At 41.4% G+C, this 26,649-nt stretch overlaps 1 protein-coding gene across 1 annotated transcript in view; it reads left to right on the top strand.

The window, feature by feature from the left end:
- The first annotated feature begins 351 nt into the window (after positions 1-351).
- LOC113838580 (zinc finger protein 2-like) overlaps positions 352-26,649 on the top strand; it is a 38,746-nt gene continuing 12,448 nt past the window's right edge. The window contains exon 1 of the mRNA XM_035453853.1: positions 352-990. Coding sequence (XP_035309744.1) covers positions 352-990 — 639 coding nt within the window. The remainder of the gene's footprint in view (positions 991-26,649) is intronic.

The following is a 26,649-nucleotide window of genomic DNA, read 5'->3' as shown; positions in this document are numbered from 1 at the left end:
ACACATTAAATTTCAGGTTAAGAAAAATATCTAAGTGCTTGCTGGTTGAATTTCACAAATGAGAGAGCTAAGAGAGATGGTCATTTATCAGATGTTTCATTTTGGAACAATTCCTAATCATATAACCTGAATCATTTTGCAGAGAACTATTACATATGTGATCCTGTCCATCAACATAAGAAGACTGAAAAGAAGTCTTGTCAGTGTACTGAGTTTGGCAAAATTCTTCATGACCCCTCCACATGTGCTCTTTTCCGAATGAGAGAAACCACAGAAAATTCTAATGACTATAGATGCAGTAGTCCTGGGGAAGCCTCTCTTGACTTATCAAATGCAGATAGACATGAAAACATGCACACTGGAGAACAACCTTGCACTTCTAAAGACTGTGAGGAATCCTTAAATTTGAGTTCCAGCATTACTGAAGATCACAGACTCTATACCACAAAGCAAGAACACAGGGAGGAAGAATATGATAAATGTTTTAACACTACATATACTCATTTGCAACAACCAAACTACACTGGAGAGAAACCATACCAGTGTGAGCAATGTAAGAAATGCTTCACTACTGCCTCCTACCTGATTGTGCATCACAGAATTCATACAGGAGAGAAGCCTTACACATGTAAGTACTGTGACAAGTCCTTTGTTATGAAGTCAAATCTTACAAAACATGAGAGAATTCATACCGGAGAGAAGCCTTACGCATGTGAAGATTGCAACAAGTCCTTTAATGTGAGTTCAAATCTTACACTGCATAAGAGAATTCATACAGGAAAGAAGTCTTACAAATGTCAGGGCTGTGACAAATCCTTCACTACTAGGTCAAGTCTTACACTGCATCAAAGAATTCACACTGGAGAAAAGCCTTACACCTGTAAGGACTGTGGCAAATCCTTTGCTGTGAAGTCAACACTTACAGAGCATCAAAGAATCCATACTGGAGAGAAACCTTACACATGTAATTACTGTGACAAATCCTTTACTGTGAGGTCAACTCTTACAGTGCATAAGTGAATTCACACAGGACAGAAGCCTTACAAATGTCAGGAATGTGACAAATCATTTACTACTTGCACATATTTTAGAGAACACCAGAAAATTCATACTGGAGAGAAATCTTATAAATGTGGAGAATGTGGCAAATGTTTTACCACATGCACATATCTCCGAAAACATAAGAAAATCCATGCTGGAAAGAAACCTTACAAATGTGAAGAATGTGACATGGCCTTTGTCCACAGTTCAAATCTTAGAAAACATTGGAACGTCCATACTGGAGAGAAACCATACACATGTTCACCATGTGAAAAATCATTTTCCTCCAAGAGAAATCTTAGTACACATCAGAGAGCCCATACTGGAAAGAAAACATAAAAAAATGTCTGTGGTAGACTTTGGGGAACCCATTTGAGGGCCTTGCCCTCCCTGGGGAGTGGAGAGGGGATGGCTAGAGGCAGGTGGGATGTTGGGGTCGAGGGAAGGGAGAGGGAGCAGGGATTGACATGTGAAGCAAGCTTGTTCCTAATTTGAACTAATAAAAGAATTTTTAAAAATATCTGTAAAGTGACAAATCTTGGCCTACATAAAAGAAAAATTTTAGAACACCTCAGATAGTTCACATGGGAGAGAGAGGTATTACAGATACAGAAATGTAAGTAGATGTGTTCTAAGCTATGAACAGCTACCAAACATCAGAAAATTCATAAAACAGACAAACTTCACCAAAGTTAAGATTGTAGCATTATTATATCCACCTTTCAAATATTAGAAGACATCAGAGTTTATACTGAACAGACAACCACCATTGTAAATCATGTGAAATAGTATTTATACAGTATTCTTGACTTACAAATCCAAGGTATACATAATGGAAACATAACGATAAGGGAATTTTTTAAATCCTTTATGTAAGTTTTAAAACATAAAATAACACAGAGTTCATATTGAAATAAAATTCTGCCAAGGTAACCGTGTGAATTGTTTTTAATGTATGTGGGTTGCTTGTATACAAGGATTTCTGTGCACAACCTGCTTGTTTGTTGACTGTGGAGGCCAGAAGAGGGCATCATATTCCCTGACATGTACTTAAACACAGAGCTATGTATCTAGTTCAACATCCAAAAATTGAGAAAGCCATGCAAAGTGGTACTTACCTGCAATCATAGTACTCAGCAGGCAGAGGCAAGAAGAAATCTGTGAGTCTGAGGTCATCATTGTCTACATAGTCAGTTCTAGGACTGTCAGGAGTTGATACCTAGTGTTAATAATAAGAAGAAAAATGACAAAACATATTAACATAAAAATGTGACAAAGACCTCTAATTGTGCTGTCCATCACATAACTCATATTTTCAAGAACTACATAAAATTTTACCATATATAAAACCTCTGTGATATTGGCCATTAGAAGTTACACACACCAAACACATTCAAATCAATAAGTCCCTTGCCTAGTGTTCAAATTTCTCACAAAAGCAAATCCCACCAAAAATTAAACACAAAAACTTCTCCAATAATATCTCATCATTTGCTCACTTTCAAATTCTTCATAGTAGATTTAAAACTTAAAATATAAAGATGGTGAGTTAGTGCAAAGACAGAAGCTGTCCGTGTTAGTGCAGCCATTTCTGATGGGAATGGTGAAAGCCATGGTTCCAGCCCAAGATCCAGCAAACCTGATCTATATGATGACCTAACCTAATTTAGGCTTTGATCTCCACATGTTGCAACCTTCGGGTCATTCTTAATTGTACACCTTGGGAATATTGGAGTGATGGAAATTCTTAGGAATAACTTATGACTTCTCCAAGAAGTACTGCTTCTAAACTTCCCCACAAATATTATGTGCATACTACCTTTTGGTTTTAGGAATATAGCCTAATATACAATTTTAAGGTCTTCCTTATGCCTGAGAGGATGTGTTGTACATAAAAAACAAGAGCTCAAGACGGGTATTGGTGGCATACATCTTTAATCCCAGCACTCAGGAGGCAGAGGCAGGCAGATCTCTGTGAGTGTGAGGCCAGCATGCTCTCCAGAGTAAGGGCCAGAAAAGGCTCCAAAGCTACACAGAGACACCCTATCTCACAAAAAAACAAAAACAAAAACAAGAAGCAAGAGGTCTCTTGTTGAGGCCCTGAGATATACTTGCAATATCCAATCCTGTACTTAATCAAGAATAACATAATCAGAACAGAGTACAAGTCTTCCTACAAAGTATTTAGGTCATTTTGTGTTACACCCAATAATTAAGTTATAATGGCTGAAGTTGCCTCTGCCCTACACAGGGAATCATATCGACGGGAAAAGATTATTGTAAAACCTGATCAAAGAATGAGGTGTCAGGACCTTCATTTCTTATAAATTTGGGTTGTGTATGGCTACTGTGTTGTCTTATGACCATGGAATAAAACTACCAAGATTAGACATATACATTAATTTTATAAAGATATAGAATATGAATATTGTGTTATTCCCAAATATAGAACATTGACTGCAGTAGCTATGTACTGAGGATCTTTCTTGCACACAGTGACCATTAAGAGTTAATAAAAGGTCTTTTCAAGCCATCACCATGGAGGGCAGGTCAAAGACCCGAGCTTACATGGGATTAGCTTGTTAACCTACAATAAAGCCTCATGCAGTTTGCAGCAAGCTTTCCAATCTGCCTGGTGATTGGGGTGACCACAGTCCTGGGCTAACCACAGAGGCCTGAGTTTTCTGGGGGTCTAACATTTGGGGGTGCATCCTGGATTTGCAACCACCCCTCGATTCGATTTTGGAGGTAAGATGATTCGAGCTCGCAACTTATATGTTCAATGTTATGTCCATGTTTGATGTCTCTTGCTGTTTTGTTGGTTTGGTGCCATGATTTGAATTTGATCTGTGCTAGCGCAGGAATTGTACTTGTATTTGGGAATTTGTAATTTGGACCTCATGGGGAAACAGATGTGTTCAGAGACTCTGAGGTCCGGCCCTGGATGAAAGTCTGAGGGTCATTTGATTTGGACCATAGGGAAAGAAGACATGCCCAGAAACAGGCGTGTTTCTGGAACCCTTGGTTCCACCCTAAATGAAAGTCCAAGGGTTGTTTGTAATTTTGGTTTGGTGGCATGTCTGTGTCTGTAATTTGTTCTGCCACACAGTTTGTCCTGTCTCTTGTGTCTGTCCTGTTTTTCCTGTTTGTGTCTGTCTCCATACTAACCAGCCCCAACCCCAGATTCTGTGATCTGGAGATGTGCCAGAGGATCACAGACTGCTGCCCTGTGGACACCAAGGAGGTCTTTTTATTAATGTTTGTACTTTAAGAGCCTCAATTTAAAATCATATTTAAGCAAAGCCTGACAATGTAAAGTTCTTGTTTTATAAAAGATGCTAATCTATTAAAACCTGTTACACTTTATCTTTTCAGAAGTAAGTTTAGGGCATTGGTGGCACCCGCTTATAAGTTCAGGGTGTTGGTGGCACACACCTTTAAGTTTAGGGCATTGGTGTCACACGCCTTTACTCCCACCACTTGGAGGCAGAGGCAGGTGGATCTTTGTGAGTTCAAGGCCAGCCTGGTCGGCAGAGCGAATTCCAGGACAGGCTCCAAAGCCACAGAAAAACCCTGTCTCAGAAAGAAGTTTAAGCAAGCAGTTAAATTTGTACATGAAGCTACTGTTTAGGGCTAGAAGGTAACTCTATGCAGTTTTAAATTGAACTCAGCTAAGTTTCAAATATTTTACTAAGTTTAAACGAGTTACAGGGGGCTGGAGTGATGGCTCAGATGTCAAGAGAACGGAATCCTATTCCAGAGGTCCTGAGTTCAATTCCCAGAAATCACATGGTGGCTCACAACCATCTTTAATGGAATCTGGTGCACTCTTCTGGTGTGCAGATATACATGGAAGCAGAATATTGTATCCATAATAAATAAATAAAATTTTTTAAGAGAAAACAGTTACACCTGCTGAAAATTAATTACAGAAATAAGAGCTTACCTAGCAACTGAGTGAAACCAAGGCAGAAGCCTGAAGCAGAAAACAACGGGAAATTTGCTCCTTACTGTGTGGTTCCCTGTGGCTTGCTCTGCTACCTGAATTTAGACAGCCCACCCCTACTGGCCCAGGGACATACTACCCACAATGGGCTCCTGCAACAATTTAACATCAAGGTTTCTCTGTATACTAGCTCTGGATGTCCTGTAATTTGCTCTGTATACAAGGCTGGCATCAAACTCAAATATGTCTGTGTCCCTTGCCTCTGGAGCACTGGGGTTACAGGTATGTGCCACCCACCCCTTTTATTGTTTTGTCTTAATTTTTGAGACAGGGTTTTTCTGTGTAACTTTGGAGGCTATCCTGGCTATCACTCTGGAGACCAGGCTGGCCTGCAACTCACAGTCAACCAACTGTCTCTGTCTCCGGAGTGCTGGGATTAAAGCCATGCCCCAGCAATGCCTGGCCTCAGGACCCGTGGAAGTGCAGGCAGTGCTCTTAACCTCAGAGGCATCTCTCCAGTTGTAAATCAATAAATATTTTAAAAAAAACCTATCTTGTGCCTTTGGGCTTTTACTTTTCTCTATGTCTTTCTTTCCTTCTTACTCCATTGCTGGCAGAGTGGCTGGTGTTCTCTCTCCCCCGTTTCCTCTCCTTCCCTTTTCCACTGTCTCTTCTGTATATTCTCTCTGATCACCAGCCTCGTCTATCCTTCTCTCCTACCCAGCTATTGAGAGTTCAGCTATTTATTAGATCCTTCAGTGGTGTTAGGTAGACAAAGTAACACAGATTCACTGAGTTGAACAAATGAAACAGAAAAGAATGTAACACATTTTTACATCAACAAACAAATGTTCTACAGCATAAAAGAATGTAACACACTTTCCACTAATATCCCACAACAGCTGTGAGCTGCCATGTGAGTGCTGGGAATTGAACCCCATTTCCTCTCCAAGAGGGGCCAGTACTCTTCACAGCTGAACCATCTCTCCTAGCCCATAGAATAATGAAATAATTATATAGAATATCTGGCGGAGATTGTAGGGACACACCGTAACCATGCCTCCTAAGGGCTGGCAACAGGTGTGCTTGATCACGCCTGTCAGGGTGTGGTCAAGGGCAGGCCAGGATAGGTTCTTGAAGGCTGCAACCCATGGGGACCTACTCTTTCTGGCTTCCCTGCCTTGCTGCCTTTGGGCAACCTCTGGCTTGTGCTTCGCTGGTGTATCTGAATAGAGAAAATCTATATCCAATTGACCACTGGTCCATCTCTAACAGGAGATTGGTTCATCTTACAGGTTTCAGAACAAATACCACTAAACAAAGTGTAACCTATTTTCTACTTGGCTTTCCGTTACTGTGATAAACAGCTTGACAAAAGTCGACTTCGGAAGCAAGAGTTTATTTTACCCGACAAGATAGAGCTCTTCACTGAATGAAACCAAGGCAGAAGCCTGAAGCAGATCAAAACCACGGAATATTGCTCCTTACTGTTTTCTTCTCTGTGGTTTGCGCTGCTAGCTGATTTTAGACAGCCTAGACCTACTCAGGAAGGAACAAACTACCCACAATGGGCTGCTGCAACGAAAAACCATTAAGGTTTCTCTGTATAACACCTCTGGATGTGCCATAAATTGCTCTGTAGACCAGGCTGGCCTCAAACTCAGAGGTCTGTGTGCCTCTGCCTCTGGACCACTAGGGTTAAAAGTATGTGCCAACACAGCCCCAACCCACCCCTTTTTTTCTTTTGTTTTCTTTTTTTGTTTTGTCTTGCAAGACAGGGTTTCTCTGTGGAGCTTGGGAGCCTATCTTAGCACACGCTCTGAAGACCAGGCTGGCCTCGAACTCACAGACAAACACCTGCCTCTGTCTCGCGAGTGCTGAGATTAAAGGTGTGCTCCACCAAAGCCCAGCCTCAAGACGCCTGGAAGAGCAGACAGTGCTCATAATATCAGAGACATCTCTCAACCCTAAACCAATAAATGTTTTAAAAAAAATACTACCTTGTGCCTCTGGGCATTTACTTTAATCTATCTCTTTCTTTCATTCTTACTCGGTTGCTGGCTGTGTGGCTGGTGTTCTCTCTCTTCCCGGTTTCCCCTCCTTCCCATTTCCTCTTTCTCTTCTGTATATTCTCTCTGATCACCAGCCCTGTCTATCCTTCTCACCCACCCAGCTATTGAGAGTTCATCTCTTTATTAGATCATTCAGTGGTTATAGGTAGGCAAAGTAACACAGATTCACTGAATTAAACAAATGCAACATGAAAGAATGTAACATATCTTTACATCATCAAACAAATGTTCTACAGCATAAAAGAATGTAACACACTTTCAACCAATATCCCACAACAGCTGTGAGCTGCATTGTGGGTGCTTGGAATTGAACCCTGTGTCCTCCAAAGAGGGGCCAGTGCTCTTCACAGCTGAACCATCTCTCTAAGTACATAAAATAATAATATAATTATATATAATTCCTGTGTGAGATTGAAGGGAGACACCGTAACCATACAACCTAAGATCTGGCTACAGGTGTGCCAGGTCAGGATAGGTTCTTAAAGGGCTGCAGACACATGGGTACTCACTCTCTCTGTCCTCCTTGCTTTGCTGCTTCTGGGCACCCTCTGGCTTGTGCTTTGCTGGTGTATCTGAAGAAAGAAAACCTATATCCAATTGACCACTGGTCGATCTCTAACTGGAGATTGGTTCATCTATCAGGTCTCACAGGTCTCAGAACAAATACCACTGACCAAAGTGTACCCTATTATCTACTTGGCTTTCCATTACTATGATAAACAGCATGACCAAAGTCGACTTCGGGAAGCAAGAGTTTATTTTACCCTACAGGTTAGAGCTCCTCACTGAGTGAAACCAAGGCAGAAGCCTGAGCAGATAAAAACCTCGGAAAATTGCTCCTTACTCTTTTGGTTCCCAGTGGCTTGCTCTGCTAGCTGATTTCGGACAGCAAGGCCCTACTCACAAAGGAATGTACTACCCACAATGGGATCCTGCCACAAAAAAAAAAAAAAAAAACCGATCAAGGTTTCTCTGTACAACAGCTCTGGATGTCCTGTAACTTGCTCTGTAGACCAGGCTGGCCTCAAACTCACATGTCTATGTGTCTCTGCCTGGAGCACTTAGGGTTAAACTTATGTGCCAACACAACCCCAACCCACCCCCTTTTTTTGTTTTGTTTTCTTTTTTGGTTTGTTTTTCAAGACAGGGTTTCTCTGTGTACCTTTGGAGCCTATCTTAGCACTCCCTCTGGAGCCCAGGCTGGCCTCCAACACACAACAAACCCCGGCCTCTGTCTACCGAGTGCTGAGATTAAAGGTGTGCTCCACCAAAGCCCAGCCTCAAGACCCATGGAAGAGCAGCCAGTGCTCATAATCTCTGAGACATCTCTCAACCCTAAATCAATAAATGTTTTAAAAAATACAACCTTGTGACTCTGGGCTTTTACTTTTCTCTATCTCTTTCTTTCTTTCTTTCTTTCTCGGTGGCTGGCTCTGTGGTTGGTGTTCTGTCTCCCCTGTTTCCCCTCCTTCCCTTTTCCTCTCTCTCTTCTGTATATTCTCTCTGATCACCAGCCCCGTTTGTCCTTCTCTCCTACACAGCTATTGAGAGTTCAGCTCTTAATTAGATCATTCAGTGGTGTTAGGTAGGCAAAGTAACACAGATTCACTGAATTAAACAAATGAATCATGAAAGAATGTAACATATCTTTCCATCATCAAACAAATGTTCTACAGCATAAAAGAATGTAACACACTTTCAACTAATATCCCACAACAGCTGTGAGCTGCATTGTGGGTGCTGGGAATTGAACCCGGTGTCCTCCACAAGAGGGGCCAGTGCTCTTCACAGCTGAACCATCTCTCTAAGCCCATAGAATAATAATATAATTATATAGAACTCATGTGTGCGATTGAAGGGAGATACCATAGCCACGCCTCCTAAGAGCTGGCTACAGGTGTGCCAGGTCAGGATAGGTTCTTAAAGGGCTGCAGACCCATGGGTACTCGCTCTCTCTGGCCTCCTTGTCTTGCTGCCTTTGGGCAACATCTGGCTTGTGCTTCTCGGGTGTATCTGAATAAAGAAAACCTATATCCTATTGACCACTGGTCCAACTCTAACTGGAGATTGGTTCATCTTTCAGGTCCCTGAACAAATACCACTGGCCAAAGTGTAACCTATATTCTACTTGGCTTTTGTTTCTGTGATAAACAGCATGATCAAAGTCGACTTCGGAATGCAAGAGTTTATTTTACCCTACAGGTTAGAGCTCTTCACTGAATGAAACCAAGGCAGAAGCCTGAGCAGAAAACAACGGGAAATTTGCTCCTTACTGTGTGGTGCCCTGTGGCTTGCGCTGCTACCTGATTTTAGACAACCCAACCCTACTGGCCCAGGGACATACTACCCACAATGGGCTCCTGCAACAATTTAACATCAAGGTTTCTCTCTATACTAGTTCTGGATGTCCTGTAACTTGCTCTGTATACAAAGCTGGCATCAAACTCAAATATGTCTGTGTCCCTTGCCTCTGGAGCACTGGGGTTGAAGGTATGTGCCACCACAGCCCCACCGATCCACACCCCTTTTTAGGTTTTGTCTTGTTTTTTGAGACAGGGATTTTCTGTGTAACATTGGAGCCTATCCTGGCTATCACTCTGGAGACCAGGCTGGCCTGCAACTCACAGTCAACCAACTGCCTCTGTGTCCGGAGTGCTGGGATTAAAGCCATGCCCCAGCAATGCCTGGCCTCAGGACCCCTGGAAGACAAGCCAGTGCTCTTAACATCTGATACATCTCTCCAGCCGTAAATCAAAAAATATTAAAAAAAAAAACTACCTTGTGCCTTTGGGCTTTTACTTTTCTCTATCTCTTTCTTTCCTTCTTACTCCATTACTGGCAGGGTGGCTAGTGTTCTCTCTCCCTGTTTCCCTTCCTTCCCTTTTCCTCTGTCTCTTTGTATATTTCTCTCTGATCACCAGCCCCATCTATCCTGCTATCCTACACAGCTATTGAGAGTTCAGCTATTTATTAGATCCTTCAGTGGTGTTAGGGAGACAAAGTAACACAGCTTCACTGAGTTGAACAAATGAAACAGAAAAGAATGTAACACATTTTTACATGAACAAACAAATGTTCTACAGCATAAAAGGATGTAACACACTTTCCACTAATATCCCACAACAGCTGTGAGCGGCCATGTGAGTGCTGGGAATTGAACCCTGTCTCCTCTGCAAGAGGGACCAGTGCTCTTCACAGCTGAACCATCTCTCCAAGCCTATAGAATAATAATATAATTATATAGAATATCTGGAGGAGATTGTAGGGAGACACCGTAACCATGCCTCCTAAGGGCTGGCTACAGGTGTGCTTGATCACACCTGTCAGGTCTTGGTCAAGGGCAGGCCAGGATAGGTTCTTGAAGGCTGCAGACTCATGGGGACCTGCTCTTTCTGGCCTCCCTGCCTTGCTGCCTTTGGGCAACCTCTGGCTTGTGCTTCGCTGGTGTATCTGAATAAAGAAATCCTATATCCAATTGACCACTGGTGGATCTCTAACTGGAGATTGGTTCATATTTCAGTTCTCAGAACAAATACCACTGACCAAACTGTAACCTATTTTCAACTTGGCTTTCTGTTTCTTTGATAAACAGCATGACCAAAGTTGACTTCGGGAAGCAAGAGTTTATTTTACCCGACGGGTTAGAGCTCTTCACTGAGTGAAACCAAGGCAGAAGCCTGAAGCAGATAAAAACTTCGGAAAATTGCTCCTTACTGTTTTGGTCCCTGTGGTTTGCTCTGCTAGCTGATTTTAGACAGCATAGCCCTACTCACAAAGGAATGTACTACCCACAATGGGCTCCTGCATCAAAAAACCATCAAGGTTTCTCTGTATAACAGCTCTGGATGTCCCGTAACTTGCTCTGTAGACCAGGCTGGCCTCAAACTCACACGTCTGTGTGCCTCTGCCTCTGTAGCACTAGGGTTAAAGGTATGTGCTAACACAGCCCCAACCCACCCCTTTTATTCTTTTGTTTTCTTTTGTTTTGTTTTGTCTTGCGAGACAGGGTTTCTCTGTGTAGCTTGGGAGCCTATCTTAGCACACGCTCTGGAGACCAGGCTGGCCTCAAACTCACAGAAAAACACCTGCCTCTGTCTCCCAAGTGCTGAGATTAAAGGTGTGCTCCACCAAAGCCCAGCCTCAGGACGCCTGGAAGAGCAGACAATGCTCATAATATCAGAGACATCTCTCAACCCTAAACCAATAAATGTTTTTTTTTAAAAAAAAATACTACCTTGTGCCTCTGGGCTTTTACTTTAATCTATCTCTTTCTTTCCTTCTTACTCGGTTGCTAGCTGTGTGGCTGGTGTTCTCTCTCTTCCCTTTTCCCCTCCTTCCCTTTTCCTCTCTCTCTTCTGTATATTCTCTCTGATCACCAGCCCCGTCTGTCCTTCTCTCCCACCCAGCTATTGAGAGTTCATCTCTTTATTAGATCATTCAGTGGTTATAGGTAGGCAAAGTAACACAGATTCACTGAATTAAACAAATGCAACACGAAAGAATGTAACATATCTTTACATCATCAAACAAATGTTCTACAGCATAAAAGAATGTAACACACTTTCAACCAATATCCCACAACAGCTGTGAGCTGCATTGTGGGTGCTTGGAATTGAACCCTGTGTCCTCCAAAGAGGGGCCAGTGCTCTTCACAGCTGAACCATCTCTCTAAGTCCATAGAATAATGATATAATTATATATAATTCCTGTGTGAGATTGAAGGGAGACACCATAACCATACAACCTAAGATCTGGCTACAGGTGTGCCAGGTCAGGATAGGTTCTTAAAGGGCTACAGACACATGGGTACTCACTCTCTCTGGCCTCCTTGCTTTGCTGCCTCTGGGCACCCTCTGGCTTGTGCTTTGCTGGTGTATCTGAAGAAAGAAAACCTATATCCAATTGACCACTGGTCGATCTCTAACTGGAGATTGGTTCATCTATCAGGTCTCACAGGTCTCAGAACAAATACAGCCGACCAAAGTGTACCCTATTTTCTACTAGGCTTTCCGTTACTGTGATAAACAGCATGACCAAAGTCGACTTCTGAAGCAAGAGTTTATTTTACCCTACCAGTTAGAGCTCTTCACTGAGTAAAACCAAAGCAGAATCCTGAAGCAGAAAAAAAACTCAGAAAATTGCTGCTTACTGTTTTGGTCCCTGTGGTTTGCTCTGCTAGCTGATTTTAGACAGCTAAGCCCTACTCACGAAGGAATGTACTTCCCACAAATGGCTCCTGCAACAAAAAACCATCAAGGTTTCTCTGTATAACAGCTCTGGATGTCCTGTAACTTGCTCTGTAGACAAGGATGGCCTCAAACTCAGTGGTCTGTTGCCTCTGCCTCTGGAGCACTAGGGTTAAAGGTATGTGCCAACACAGCCCCAACCCACCCCTTTTTATGTTTTGTTTTCTTTTTTGTTTTGTCTTTCAATACAGGGTTTCTCTGTGTAGCTTGGGAGCCAACTTAGCACAAGATCTGGAGACCAGGCTGGCCTCGAACTCACAGACAAACACCTGACTCTGTCTCCCGAGTGCTAAGATTAAAGGGGTGCTCCACCAAAGCCCAGCCTCAAGACCCCTGGAAGAGCAGCCAGTGTTCATAATCTCTGAGACATTTCTCAACCCTACATCAATAAATGTTTTTAAAAAAATTACTACCTTGTGCCTCTGGGCTTTTACTTTTCTCTATCTCTTTCTTTCCTTCTTAATTGGTGGTTGGCTCTGTGGCTGGTTTCCCCCGTTTCCCCTCCTTCCCTTATCCTCTCTCCGTTATGTATATTCTCTCTGATCACCAGCCCAGTCTATCCTTCTCTCCTACCAAGCTATTGAGACTTCAGATCTTCATTAGATCATTCAGTGGTGTTAGGAAGACAAAGTAACACAGATTTACCGAATTGAACAAATGCAACATGAAAGAATGTAACTTATCTTTACATCATCGAACAAATGTTCTACAGCATAAAAGAATGTAACACACTTTCAACTAATATCCCACAACAGCTGTGAGCTGCCATGTGAGTGCTGGGAATTGAACCCTGTCTCCTCTGCAAGAGGGACCAGTGCTCTTCACAGCTGAACCATCTCTCTGAGCCCATAGAATAATAATATAATGATGTATAATTCATGTGTGAGATTGAAGGGAGACACCATAACCACGCCTCCTAAGAGCTGGCTACAGGTGTGCCAGGTCAGGATAGGTTCTTAAAGGGCTACAGACACATGGGTACTCGTTCTCTCTGGCCTCCTTACCTTGCTGCCTCTGGGCACCTTCTGGCTTGTGCTTTGCTGGTGTAACTGAATAGAGAAAACCTATATCCAATTGACCACTGGTCGATCTCTAACAGGAGATTGGTTCATCTTTCAGGTCTCAGAACAAATACCACTGACCAAAGTGTAACCTATTTTCTACTTGGCTTTCCATTACTGTGATAAACAGCATGACCAAAGTCGACTTCGGAAGCAAGAGTTTATTTAACCCTACGGGTTAGAGCTCTTCACTGAGTGAAACCAAGGCAGAAGCCTGAAGCAGAAAAAAACCTCGGAAAATTGCTCCTTACTGTTTTGGTCCCTGTGGTTTTCTCTGCTAGCTGATTTTAGACAGCCAAGCCCTACTCACGAAGGAATGTACTTCCCACAATGGGCTCCTGCAACAAAAAGCCATCAAGGTTTCTCTGTATAACAGCTCTTGATGTCCCGTAACTTGCTCTGTAGCCCAGGCTGGCTTCAAACTCAGAGGTCTGTGTGCCTCTGCCTCTGGAGCACTAGGGTTAAAGGTATTGCCAACACAGCCCCAACCCACCCCTTTTTTCTTTTGTTTTCTTTTTTTGTTTTGTCTTGTGAGACAGGGTTTCTCTGTGTAGCTTGGGAGCCTATCTTAGCACTTGCTCTGGAGACTAGGCTGGCCTGGAACTCACAGACAAACACCTGCCTCTGTTTCCCAAGTGCTGAGATTAAAGGTGTGCTCCACCAAATCCCAGCCTCAAGACCCCAGGAAGAGCAGCCAGAGCTCATAATCTGAGACATCTCTCATCCCTAAATCAATAAATGTTTTTAAAAAAATACTACCTTGTGCCTCTGGGCTTTTACTTTTCTCTATCTCTTTCTTTCCTTCTTACTCGGTTGCTAGCTGTGTGGCTGGTGTTCTGTCTCCCCTGTTTCCCCTCCTTCCCTTTTCCTCTCTCTCTTCTGTATATTCTCTCTGATCATCAGCCCCATCTGTCCTTCTCTCCTACCCAGCTATTGAGAGTTCAGCTCTTTATTAGATCATTCTGTGGTGTTAGATAGGCAAAGTAACACAGATTCACTGAATTAAACAAATGCAACATGAAAGAATGTTACATATCTTTACATCATCAAACAAATGTTCTAAAGCAAAAAAGACCAAAACTATGAAAAATAGGTATAGAAGAAGGTGAAGAAACACTGCTCAAAGGTACAGAAAACATATTCAACAAAATCATACAATGAAACTTCCCCCAACATACAGAAGGATATGCCTATGAAAGTACAAGAAGCTTACAGGACAGCAAACAGGCTGGACCACAAAAAGAAGTCCCCCCGACACATAATAATCAAAACACCAAATCTACAGAATAAAGAGAAAATATTAAGAGCAGTAAAGAAAAAAGGCCAAGTAATATACAAAGGCAAACCAATCAGAATCACACCGGACTTCTCACTGGAAACTCTGAAAGCCAGAAGGTATTGGATAGATACTCTACAAGCACTGATGGAGCTACTGTACCCAGAAAAACTTTCAATCACTATAGATGGAGAAAACAAGATATTCCATGACAAAAACAGATTTAAACAATACATATCCACAAATCCAGCACTACAGAAGTTTCTGGAAGGAAAATTCCAAACAAACAAACATAACTACACTCACAAAAACACTGGCAATAGATAATCTAATTTTACCAAACACAAAAAGAAAGGAGGGCAAAATCCACAAACAATGACACCACCAACAATAAATCCAAAGCAAACAAGAACCAACAAACAATGGACATTAATATCCCTAAATATCAATGGTATTAACTTACCCATAAAAGGATATAGGCCAACAGAATGGATATGAAGACAGAATCCATCCTTCTCCTGTTTACAAGAAACAAACCTCAACCTCAAAGACAGGTGTTACCTCAGAGTAAAAGGTTGGGAAAAGTCTTTCCAATTAAATGGGCTCAAGAAACAAGCTGGTGTAGCAATCCTAATATCTAACAAATTAGACTTCAATCTAAAATCAATCAAAAGAGATGAAGAAAGTCATTTCATACTCATCACAGGAAAAGTCCATCAAGATGAAGTCTCAATCCTGAATATCAATGCCCCAAATACCAAGGCATCCACATTTGTAAAAGAAACATTACTAAAGCTCAAATCATACATAAAACGACACACACTTATAGTAGGAGACTTCCACACCTCCTTACACCACTAGACAAGACCACCAGACAGAAACTTAAAAAGGAAACAAAGGATCTGACAAAAGTTGTGACCCAACTGGGTTTAACAGATATCTATAGAACATTCCATCCAAACACAAAAGAATATACCTTCTCCTCATCGACACATGGAACCTTCACTAAAATTGACCACCTAGTTGGCAGCAAAAAATCTCCACAGTTACAAAAGAATTGAAATAACCCCCTGTATCTTATCAGATCACCATGCATTAAAGCTAGAATTCAACAGCAATATGAATTGCAGAAAACCTTCATACTCGTGGAAATGAATAACAGCCAATGGGACCATTCTGCGTTGAGGAAGAATTTATAAAGAAATTAAAGACTTCCTAGAATTTAATGAGAATGTAGACACAACATCCCCAAACTTATGGGATACTCTGAAGGCAGTGCTAAGAGAAAAGTTCATAGCACTAAGTGCTCAAATGAAGAAACTGTCACATTAGAGAATTGACAGAACAACTGAAAGCTTTAGAGCAAAAAGAAGCAATCTCACCAAGGAGGAGTAGATGCCAGGAAATAATCAACCTGAGGGCCAAAATTGGTAAAGTAGAAACTAGGAAAACAGTACAAAGAATCAATGAAACAAAGAGTTGGTTCTTTCAGAAGATCAACAAGATAGACAAACCTCTAGCCAAACTAACCAAAAGGCAGAGAGAGAGCTGGCTAATTAACAAAATCAGAAACGATAAGGAGGATATAACAACGGACAATGAGGAAAGCCAGAGAATCTTCAGGTCATACTTTGAAAACCTGTACTCCACAAAATTCGAAAATCTAAAGGAAATGGACAGTTTTCTAGACAGATATCACTTACGACAATTAAACCAAGAACAGATAAGCAGTTTCAATTGACCTATAACCCCTAATGAAATAGAAGCAGTCATTAAAAGCCTCCCAACCCAACAAAGCCCAGGGCCAGATGGCTTCACTGCAGAATTCTACCAGAAATTCAATCAAGAGCTAATTACAGTACTCCTCAAACTGTTCCACACAATAGAAGCAGATGGGATATTGCCAAACTCTTTCTACAAGGCTACAATCACTTTGATACCCAACGCACACAAAGATATGACTAAGAAAGAGAACTACAGACCGATATCCCTCATGAACATCGATGCTAAAATACTCCATAAAATATTGGCAAATAGATTCCAAGAACATATCATAAAAACCATCCACCATGATCAAGTGGGCCTCATCCCAGGGATGCAAGGAAGGTTCAACATATGAAAATCCATCAATGTAATCCATCATATAAACAAACTGAAAAAGAAAAACCACATGATCATCTCACTAGATGCTGAAAAAGCCTTTGACAAAATCCAACATCCCTTCATGATAAAGATCTTGGAGAGAACAGGAATAACAGGAACATATCTAAACATGATAAAGGCAATATACACCAAACCAATAGCCAACATCAAACTAAATGGAGAGAAACTCAAAGCGTTTCCTCTAAAATCAGGAACAAGACAAGGCTGTGCACTCTCTCCAAATCTCTTCAATATTGTGCTTGAAGTACTAGCTGGAGCAATAAGACAAGAAAGGGGGATCAAAGGAATACAAATTGGAAAGGAAGAAGTCAAACTTTCACTATTTTCAGATGACAGGCTAGTCTACATTAGTGTCCTGAAACACTACACCAAGGAACACCTACAGCTGATAAACACCTTCAGCAAGGTAGCAGTTGTATACAAAATTCACTCAAAAAAAATCAGAGGCCTACTATATACAGATGAAAAACCCAATGAGAAAGGAATCAGGGAAACATCACCTTTCACAATATCCACAAGCAACATAAAATATCTTTGGGTAACACTAACCAAAGAAGTGAAAGACCTGTACAATAAGAACTTTGAGACTTTAAAGAAAGAAATTAAAGAAGATACCAGAAAATGGAAAGATCTCCCATGCTCTTGGATAGGTAGAACTAACATAGTAAAAATGGCAATCCTACCAAAGGCAATCTACAGATTCAAGACAATCCCCATCAAAATCCCAACACAGTTTTTCACAGACATTGAAATTACAATACTCAACTTTATATGGAAAAATAAAAAACCTAGGATAGCCAAAACAACACTTTACAATAAAGGATCTTCTGGAGGTATCACCATCCATCCCTGACTTCAAGCTCTACTATAGAGCCATAGTTCTGAAAACAGCTTGGTATTGGCACAAAAATAGACAGATAGACCAATGGAATCGAATTGAAAACCCTGAATTAACCCACGCACCAAAGAACACCTTATTTTTGACAAAGGTGCTAAATGTATACAATGGAAAAAAGATAGCATCTTCAACAAATGGTGCTGGCACAATTGGATTCGGACATGCAGAAGATTGCAGATAGATCCATACCTGTCACCATGAGCAAAACATAAGTGCAAATAGATCACAGATGTCACCATATTTCCAGCCACACTGAATCTTCTAGAAGAGAAAGTAGGAATTACCCTTGAACTAATTGACACAGGAGACCACTTTCTTAACATTACATCAGACGCACAAACATGGAGATTGAAAATTAATAAATGGTACCTCCGGAAACTGAGAAACTTCTGTAAAGCAAAGGCCACAGTCAGCAACACAAAACAATAGCCCACAGAATGGGAAAAGATCTTCACCGATCCACATCTGACAGAGGGCTGATCACCAAAATCTACAATGAACTCAAGAAGGTAGCAATTGTTTAATTGCACCAAACAATGCAATTAAAAGTTGGAGTGCAGAACTAAATAGGGAATTCTCAACAGAGTCATCCAAAATGGCTGAAAGACACTGGAGACAGTGCTCAACATCCTTAGCCATCAGGAAAATGCAACTCAAAACCAATCTGAGATACCATCTTACTCCTGCAAGAATGGCTAAAATCAATAACACCCATGACAATCAATGCTGGAGAGGATGTGGAGAAAGAGCCACTCTCCTCCATTGCTGGTGGGATTGCAAACTTGTACAACCTCTTTGGATATCAGTATAGCAACTTCGCAGGAAAATGGGAATCAGTCTACCTCAAGATCAAGAAATTCTTCTCGTGGGCATATACCCAAAGAATGCACACTCATACACTAAGGACATATGATCAACTCTGTTGGTAGCAGCATTATTTGTATTAGCCAGAACCTGGAAGCAACATAGATACCCCTCAAATGAAGAATGGATAGAGAAAATGCGGTTCATTAACACAATGGAATCTTGAAATTCACAGGTAAATGGAAGGAACTAGAAGAAACCATACTGAGCGAGGTAATCACAAAAAGATAAACATGGTAATTACTCACTCATTTTTGATTTTTAGACATAGACCAAAGAATCACTAGTCTACAATCCACACTGCCAGAGGAGCTAGGAATCAAGGAGGACCCAAAGAGAAGTCCCTCGATGAAGGAATTGGAACAAAAACCCCTGAACAAAGTGGGAGCCCAGGGGCAGGGACAGGAATGAGAGGCTTCATCATGTTGCTGTTTGAAGCAGAAACAGGCACCCACAACTAACCACTGAACCATACTACTGGAAATCAGTTTTGCACAGGGATGAGGAAAGGAGCCAAGACAGGCTTGGACAGACCAGCCGAAGGAGTGGACCTGACCTACTGATAGCAGGGAGACCCTTATCATAAATCTGGGGAAACAGCAATGAGCCGAATCAATCCCTCTGAATGTGGGTGCCAGCTCGGAGGCCAAGACAGTCTATGTGACCTCTAACAGCAGAGCCAGTCTTTATCCATAGAGCACAATGGACTTGGGAGTCTATTCTCTATGAAGGGATACTATTGTGCCCAGATAAAGCAAGGAGGGCATAGGCCATCCCCTAAACGATACGACAGACTTTGAAGGTCTCTAGTCGGGAGCCTCACTATCCTTGAGGAGTAGTTAGGGGTGGCTGGGGGGAATTGGTGGGGAACCTGGGTGTATGAGAGGGCGAGGGAATTCAGGGATGGATATGCAAATATGAGTAGTAATTAAAAATTTAAATAAAAAACACTAAGTAACACATGAAAAAAGGAGATTCCCCTTGCCTCAGAGTTTTAACTGCTATTAAACCAGATAATATCCAGGGTGTGTGGCATACTTCTTTAATCCAAGAATTATAAAACAGCAGAAGGTGGATCTCAGCCATTTACACTTTTCTATAAAAAGTATTTCACGATATCCAAATCTGTTACTCAGGTGAACACAGCCTCAAGAAATAAAAAAGCAAAACAAAACAAAGCACTCATAAATATACAACCGAAAAGAAAATAAAGACTGATATGGTCATTTAAAAAACTCTGAGTCATGTAGGATTGTGTACTGCACTCGGCCAGCAAACCCATGGCAGATATCTGGGATTTTAGGTCAGCAGGATCTGCAAAGAAATTTCCAGGACTGCCAGTATTACACAGAGAAACCTCTATTCAAAAATTTTTTCAATTATTAATTATTTGACACCCCCACACATATGCGTATATACACACAGTGTCTGTGTGGTTTTGTGTATGCATAGCTCAAATACTCCCCACTCTCAGGACCTACCTCTCTGTTACCCTGGTACACAATTCCAACCAATATCTCCATAGTGCTCCTCTCAATTGTTTTTGCTTGAGACCCACTAGAATAACCAGGGAATTTTTTGAGATGGTGGCTTTGGATCTGTGTGCTGGAGTTTAGTGGGCTTGGCAGAGGACTACAGCCACAGGCAATGTACCTTCCCCTAGAATGCATTCATAGAGAGAATTTGAGAGATTAAGGGTGGGGCTCGGTGGGGCTTTCCCTTTCTGAAACTGACTGTGGTCTAAACTGAGGTCAATGCAGGTCAGCTCAGTTGCTGTTGGTTACTGATTACAACTGTGTGGAGCCCAGAAAATCTCATGTCTTAGCCCATTCTGCTCTTTCCCTTTTATTTCATTTCTTCCTCCTCTTCCTCAGTGTTTCCAGGCCATAGGTTGAAGGTATAAGTGATGGTTAAGGTCAGGAAACATATATCTATGGAGATATTGTGTTTGTATTCAAACAAATGAAGTTTGCCTGAATAACATATTAATTGTATTTTTTTATTTTGGACAAAAAGGCACATATAGTTATAGGTCTTTAATCTAAAAATAAGCTTACCTGGAAATCAAAGTGAAGGGCTAAGCCACTAATTATCCACATTCCTAGTTAGCATCAAAGCCATTGGTTGCCCAGACAATTAAGGCACTAATCAGTCCTTGAGGCTAGACTTTGGTAGCCACGCCTTTAATCCCAAATCTTAGTCAGATGTGAGTTCAAGCCCACAGAATGGTGAATCAGTTTAAAAAGAGAAAGTGAGGTCAGACCTTTGATCCCAGCAATTAGGATCTCAAGCCTTTAATCCCAGTACTAGGGAGGTGGGAACAGGATTGGTGGAAGGTTGGAGAGAGGAATATAAGGCAAGAGGAGACAGGAGCAGCGTAGAATGAGGTTTGCTGGAGAGAATTGCAGTCTGAGGATTCCTTGAGAGAGGATCGCACATTTAGCCTAAGGTACAGGTAAGAGTTATCAGCTGGCTACTTTTTCTAATCTTCATGCAAACTTTCTTTGTTAAAGTTCAACAAAATAACACATACCTTACTTTTTTTCTGCTTCTGGTAGGGCCATGAGTCTCAGTAGTCACCTCTAGTTGGGTGTGGCTAGTGTATGTATGTGGTGAGTGGGGGTTAAGCACCTTACTTAGCACCAGCAATAGAAGACAAACTTGTTTCTGAGTTAGTAAAATGATAAGACCACCATCTAATAGTAACAGCACTATAGTGTGGGAAGTACTCAGTCCTGGGCTGTTAGCAATGGCTGACCACTGACTTATTAAGACCCACATTTCTTTTCAAAATCCAAGTTCCTGAAATGTCTCTCCCCACAACACAATTGCAGTATTTGGTTTTGGCTTGTCATGTTTGTATTGGTGATGGGACGCTGGATTCTGAGTTTAGCTGTTAACTTATCTGGTTAATTTTACCTCATGAATCTGGTACTCAAGTCAAGGGTAGGCTGCCTGTTTTTACTTGAAGGATTCATACTAACTGTAGGAAAGTGTTGAGGGCCAAATCTCAGGGCTTGGCATGAGATCCTAGGCCATTCTTGGCAGGCCACATAGTTAACCTTTACATAGCAGCTCCTTAGAACCTCAGCTCAAGAAAAGAAACAACATGACACAGTCCTCCACACACAGGCTCAGTCACCTAGGCAACCCTCCCTGGACCTCTTACTCATGAGCTCTTGACCCTGCCAAACATCCTCTTTGTGGCTTCCCAATATCCTGCCTATACTAACACCTAGCTCACAAACAACCCATTCTGCCCCTCCCCACATCCTGATTATATAAGCTAGCCTGAGAAAAGTAAAGTTTGCCACTTGATCAGAATCCTGTCTTGTGGTCATTCATTCTGCGTCTCTTGTCCCCATTCCCTATCCCTGACTCTCTTGACCCAAGTTGATGTCCAGAAGGTCGGGACATGAAAGAGATACAGGGGCAAAGGGTCCTCCTACCTCCAGTTCTGGTCTAGTTTGCCAGCAAGCCTGGGGCTACTCTGTGCACAGCAGTTCAAGTGTATCCTGGCAACTGGAGTTGTGCGGAAGGGAGTCTGAGGCAGTGGTAGTCACTGTATAATTGTTGCAGGACCAATTACATGTCAAAAGAAGGAAATGCTGACCTGGGACACAAGAAGGAAGGGTCCAGGGGCATGATTACTTTCTCTTCTGTTTATAAGGAATCTGGCTCTGAATTTCTGCTGTGGATGTCTTACCCTCATGAACAAATTTCACATTACATAAACTGGACTATTCTCCTTTATATGGATATTCATTGTCAAAATATTCTTATAGAATCATGTAGTTGAATATGTGAGTTTATGTGTTGATATTTGCCAACTTTATCCCTTTGCTACCACAGAAAGGAAAAAGCTCTTCCAATAAACAGTCATCCATGCTGACTTCCACATTAAATTGCTTCTCTATTCAAGAAAGTGGCACATAAAATTAGGGCCTTGGAATGTCCAACCAGTAAAGGTAATCAAATCCAAAAATAGAGGATTTTTTTTAATTCCATGGATATGGTTGTAAACACTGACATTTAAAATTGAAATTTTTACCCAGCATTGAATTTTCATCTGAGAAATATGCACTGTTATGTAAATATAGCATTCTGAGAAGTGCTTTGACTGCTTGTTGATAAACAGCTTTTATCCCACCAATCGTAAGTCAAATACAGCTGGATCTCAGTAAGATATAGGCTAGCCCCCTCTCCATAGTGAATTCCACAAAAACTAGCCTTCATGGTAAGAACTTTTCTGAATAAAAAAGAGAAATGAATAAATGTGTACTTTTGTGCTGAATCATTGATGTTGCACCTTAGACCCGGGAAAGACACAGTATACTGTTTCATAGTATCTGTATTTTCCCAGTTAGAAAAGGAGTTTTAAACCAGGTGATGTTCGCACAAGCCTATGATCCCAGCATCAGGGAAGCAGAAGTGGCTGGATCTTGGAGATCCTTGGCAGATTGGACTGGATGAAGTTTAAGGAAAGCTGGGATTACAAAGAGAAACTATGTCCCTTACCCTCCTCCCCACCTGTGGGTAGAGGGGAAAAAAAGGTACAAATGAGAAGCTATTATAGTGTGGGTAGGATAATATTAGAAAACATCTTTTCAATAATTACTATAACACATCTACATTTAGAAAAATGTCTACAACAGACTATTGTTTCCCTGGTCAACATAGGCACTCTGTCCATGAACATATGACCGAACTGTTATTTTTTTTTAATCTTGTCTTCACTGTGGTTGAAAGCTGAACTTCAAAATGTGGCTCTGTCTGACCCTGACCTCACCATTGAGACCAGGATCAAGTGGACTTCAAAAACATCCACCGACTTGTTTCTGCAAAAATTCTAGGATTGAAGGTGTACACCCGCACTACTGTTCAAACCGGTGGCGATATTTTGTTTGTGCGCTAACAAAAAAATGCTTGCCTGAAGATCATAGTGTAGTGAGTCATAAAGGCCAAGGAGTTGTAGCACACACCTTTAATCCCAGCCCATGGAATGAGGAAACAGAATTAAAGGCCACCCTCCTCTACCTAAGATTTAATCAGAGTAAAAGAGAAACAGAGCTCATACCTTTAATCCAGTACCTGGGAGTCACACACCTTTAATCCCAGCACTTGGGAGGTGGAGACAGGAAGTAACTGGGCTGGGTAGACAGAGGTATATAAGGCAGGAACAGACACCAGTTCAGCCCACTCAGTCTGAGGACTCCTAGAAACTGGGTCTTCCTTTTGGCCTGAGGATTCAGTAGAGGTAAGTAGTCTCAATACAGGTTGGCTTTTTTACTTCTCTCATTTTTCAGTATTTACCCTGATATCTGACTCTGGATTCATTAAGATGAATTAGAACTCTGATGAAAAACATGTGTTTGATTTTGTGGTCTGTTGACACCCAGGGGTGTGACTGTGTACCTGTCAGAGGAGAAGGGTTAAGGCTTGCAGCCTGCTCAGATGGCTTGTCCAGAGAATGGATGCAGCAGAGTAGCAAGAGTCTGCTTTCTGTGGATGAGAATAGTTTAGATGCAGGACCCCTTGCTCCTCCTGAATGTTTCTTGGGAAATTATTTGTTAAGTGTATTTCCTTTTGGCAGATTTTCATCAAATTTGGTCCATGATAAATTCAATAATTCATTTTGTGTGCGTCTGTGATCCCAATAATACAGTACCATTTCTGCTCCTGAGGTTGACTCAGAAATAATTGGAAGTGGCATTCAAGTTACACTAAATGGAAAAGTTTTCTCCGTATTTTCAGTATTATGACGAGGCATGACAACAGGAGAATTACTTGTAGAATCCTGTATGTTTATCTACTTGAATACAGTTCTTCCTTAACAGTATGGGTGCTTTCTGAATGATCTCTTTATCACCTTGGGGACAACTAATCCCCCAGATCTGCTCACCTGTGAAGCCAAATGCATGCCCCTGGAATGTGGAGAAGGAAGAGACAGTAGCTAAATATCCAGTGGGACATGAATTCACTTTTGCCACATTCTGTTTCACTGGAAATAATTCTATAGACTTCCACTAAGAAAGATCTCAGAATCATCATGGTATAGCTATGAGAATACTTTCTACCTAAGAACTGGTACTTGGAGGCAAATCAATTTTATATGAATATTCATGCACAGTGGTTTTAGGTTCTCCTCCAAGATCTATCCTTCTCTATCCCAAGAAATAGGCTAGGTTTCCAGTACCAGACATGACTTTCCTCTGGATGAGAACACCTTAAATCCAATTAGAATCTGATTGTTACCATCAATGTATGTGTTGTGCTCCTACACCCTTGGTGTTATGATCGTGTAGTGTAGATCATTGTTATGACTCAGAATTTTCATAGCTGGGTAGGACTTTTGGCTCCCTCCTTTAAAAGCTTGCAGGTTCCCTTATGGTACCATGAAGGATAGTCCTCAGGGAGGAGGTTTTAAAATCCGGTCCATGTCAAGTCTCCTGGTTGTGACTGAAACACATGGCTTCTTCAACAGTAGGGGCTCAAGGTCTACCTATGGGAGTCAAGCGTGGCCAACCACAGTAGACTGTACTGTTTGGAAATCTCAAGGACAGGATTGACCAATTGATGACAAAGCAGGCTGCTGTGTGTGCTTGTGAGAAAATACATGGCTCTTGAGACGAGCCTCACGAAGTAAGACAGGAAATTATCATTTATACACTAACTGTATAGGCTTACAGAGACTTGAGTGCATTATAGGCATATTTGTAGATAATAGATAGAATCCTTACGACCTTTTCAGATATCCTTACTGTTATTTTATTCTCTCTCCTTCTGTGTTTATGGCTGTCCCTTCTCCATTAATCCTGTTTGTGCACGCTCTCCATCTCCGTCTCCGTCTCCGTCTCCGTCTCCGTCTCCGTCCCCGTCTCCGTCACCGTCCCCGTCCCCGTCTCCGTCTCTGTCTCCGTCTCCGTCTCCGTCTCCGTCTCCGTCTCCGTCTCCATCTCCGTCTCCGTCTCCGTCTCCGTCTCCCTCTCCGTCTCTCTCACACACACACACCTGTAATCTATTTACCCCTTTTTATATCATTGTTTCCTCTTTATTTTTCTATTACCCATTATTCTCCCACTTTCCACAGGATTTTCCTTTTACTTGTCTGGTTTTTCCAGGCAATCCTGGTTGTGGACTCACATCTGAACATTTGGAGCTAGGAACTTCCTATTGAAGAGAACATGCAACATATTTCTTTGTGGATCTGTGTTACCTCAATCAATTTAATCTCGTTAGGGCCATCCATTTAGCTACAAAGCTCATTTTTTCAACTTTCTTCACATCTGACTAGTATTACATAGTGACACATATTAACACATTCTCACTACCCATTCATCCAGTTCAGGGACATTTAGGTTGTTTCCATTTTGTAGCTATTGGGAATTGTTCAACAATGAATATGGCCAACAAGTATCTGTGGAGAAGGATGCTGAGTCCTTTGAGAATATGGCAAGGAATACAAAAGCAGGGGCAACATGCAGAAATTATTTAAGCTCCGTATTTATTTGTGAGAGTATTCACTCTCTGGATTACCATGGGGGCTAGGTTTTTGATCATGGCATTTTAATTCACTGTGTTTTTCTTCTTGATGGTGTTGCTGGTTGGAGTTTTGGCAGTATTTTTCTTCCTTCCATGTGAAAATTATTGGCTTGCTGTCTTGCCCTTGTATGATAACTTCCCAGTTCTCTGGGATTTACTATTATTCACATGAAATTTAAAATTTCCCAGAGTCTCATGGATAAATCCTGATTCTCCTGTGTAAATTTTGCCTCTAATTTTTGTCTGCAAAGCTGCTTTAGTGAAATCAATTATGGTAACTTGAGACTAACTTGAATTGCACATATGTCTCCATCAATTTTAACATTTTTTTCTCTAAGTAATAATATGGTTAATACTGATTATCTCTTCAAACTTTAAAAGTCTTGCCATACTTTCCTTTATTTGGAATCGTTTTCTGAACACCTTGTTGTATTCATTTTCCTGGATATTTTCATATGACTTGACATTTTTTCTAAAAGCTTTCTATATTAATATTTTTGTTTCTTTTTGACCCCTTATGAAACGACAGCGAGTCATCTG

This window comes from Cricetulus griseus, unplaced genomic scaffold, assembly GCF_003668045.3.
Source record: "Cricetulus griseus strain 17A/GY unplaced genomic scaffold, alternate assembly CriGri-PICRH-1.0 unplaced_scaffold_43, whole genome shotgun sequence".
Classification (NCBI taxonomy): domain Eukaryota; kingdom Metazoa; phylum Chordata; class Mammalia; order Rodentia; family Cricetidae; genus Cricetulus; species Cricetulus griseus.
The sequence above is the reverse complement of the archived record's forward strand: the minus strand, read 5'-3'. Positions and strand labels throughout refer to the sequence as shown.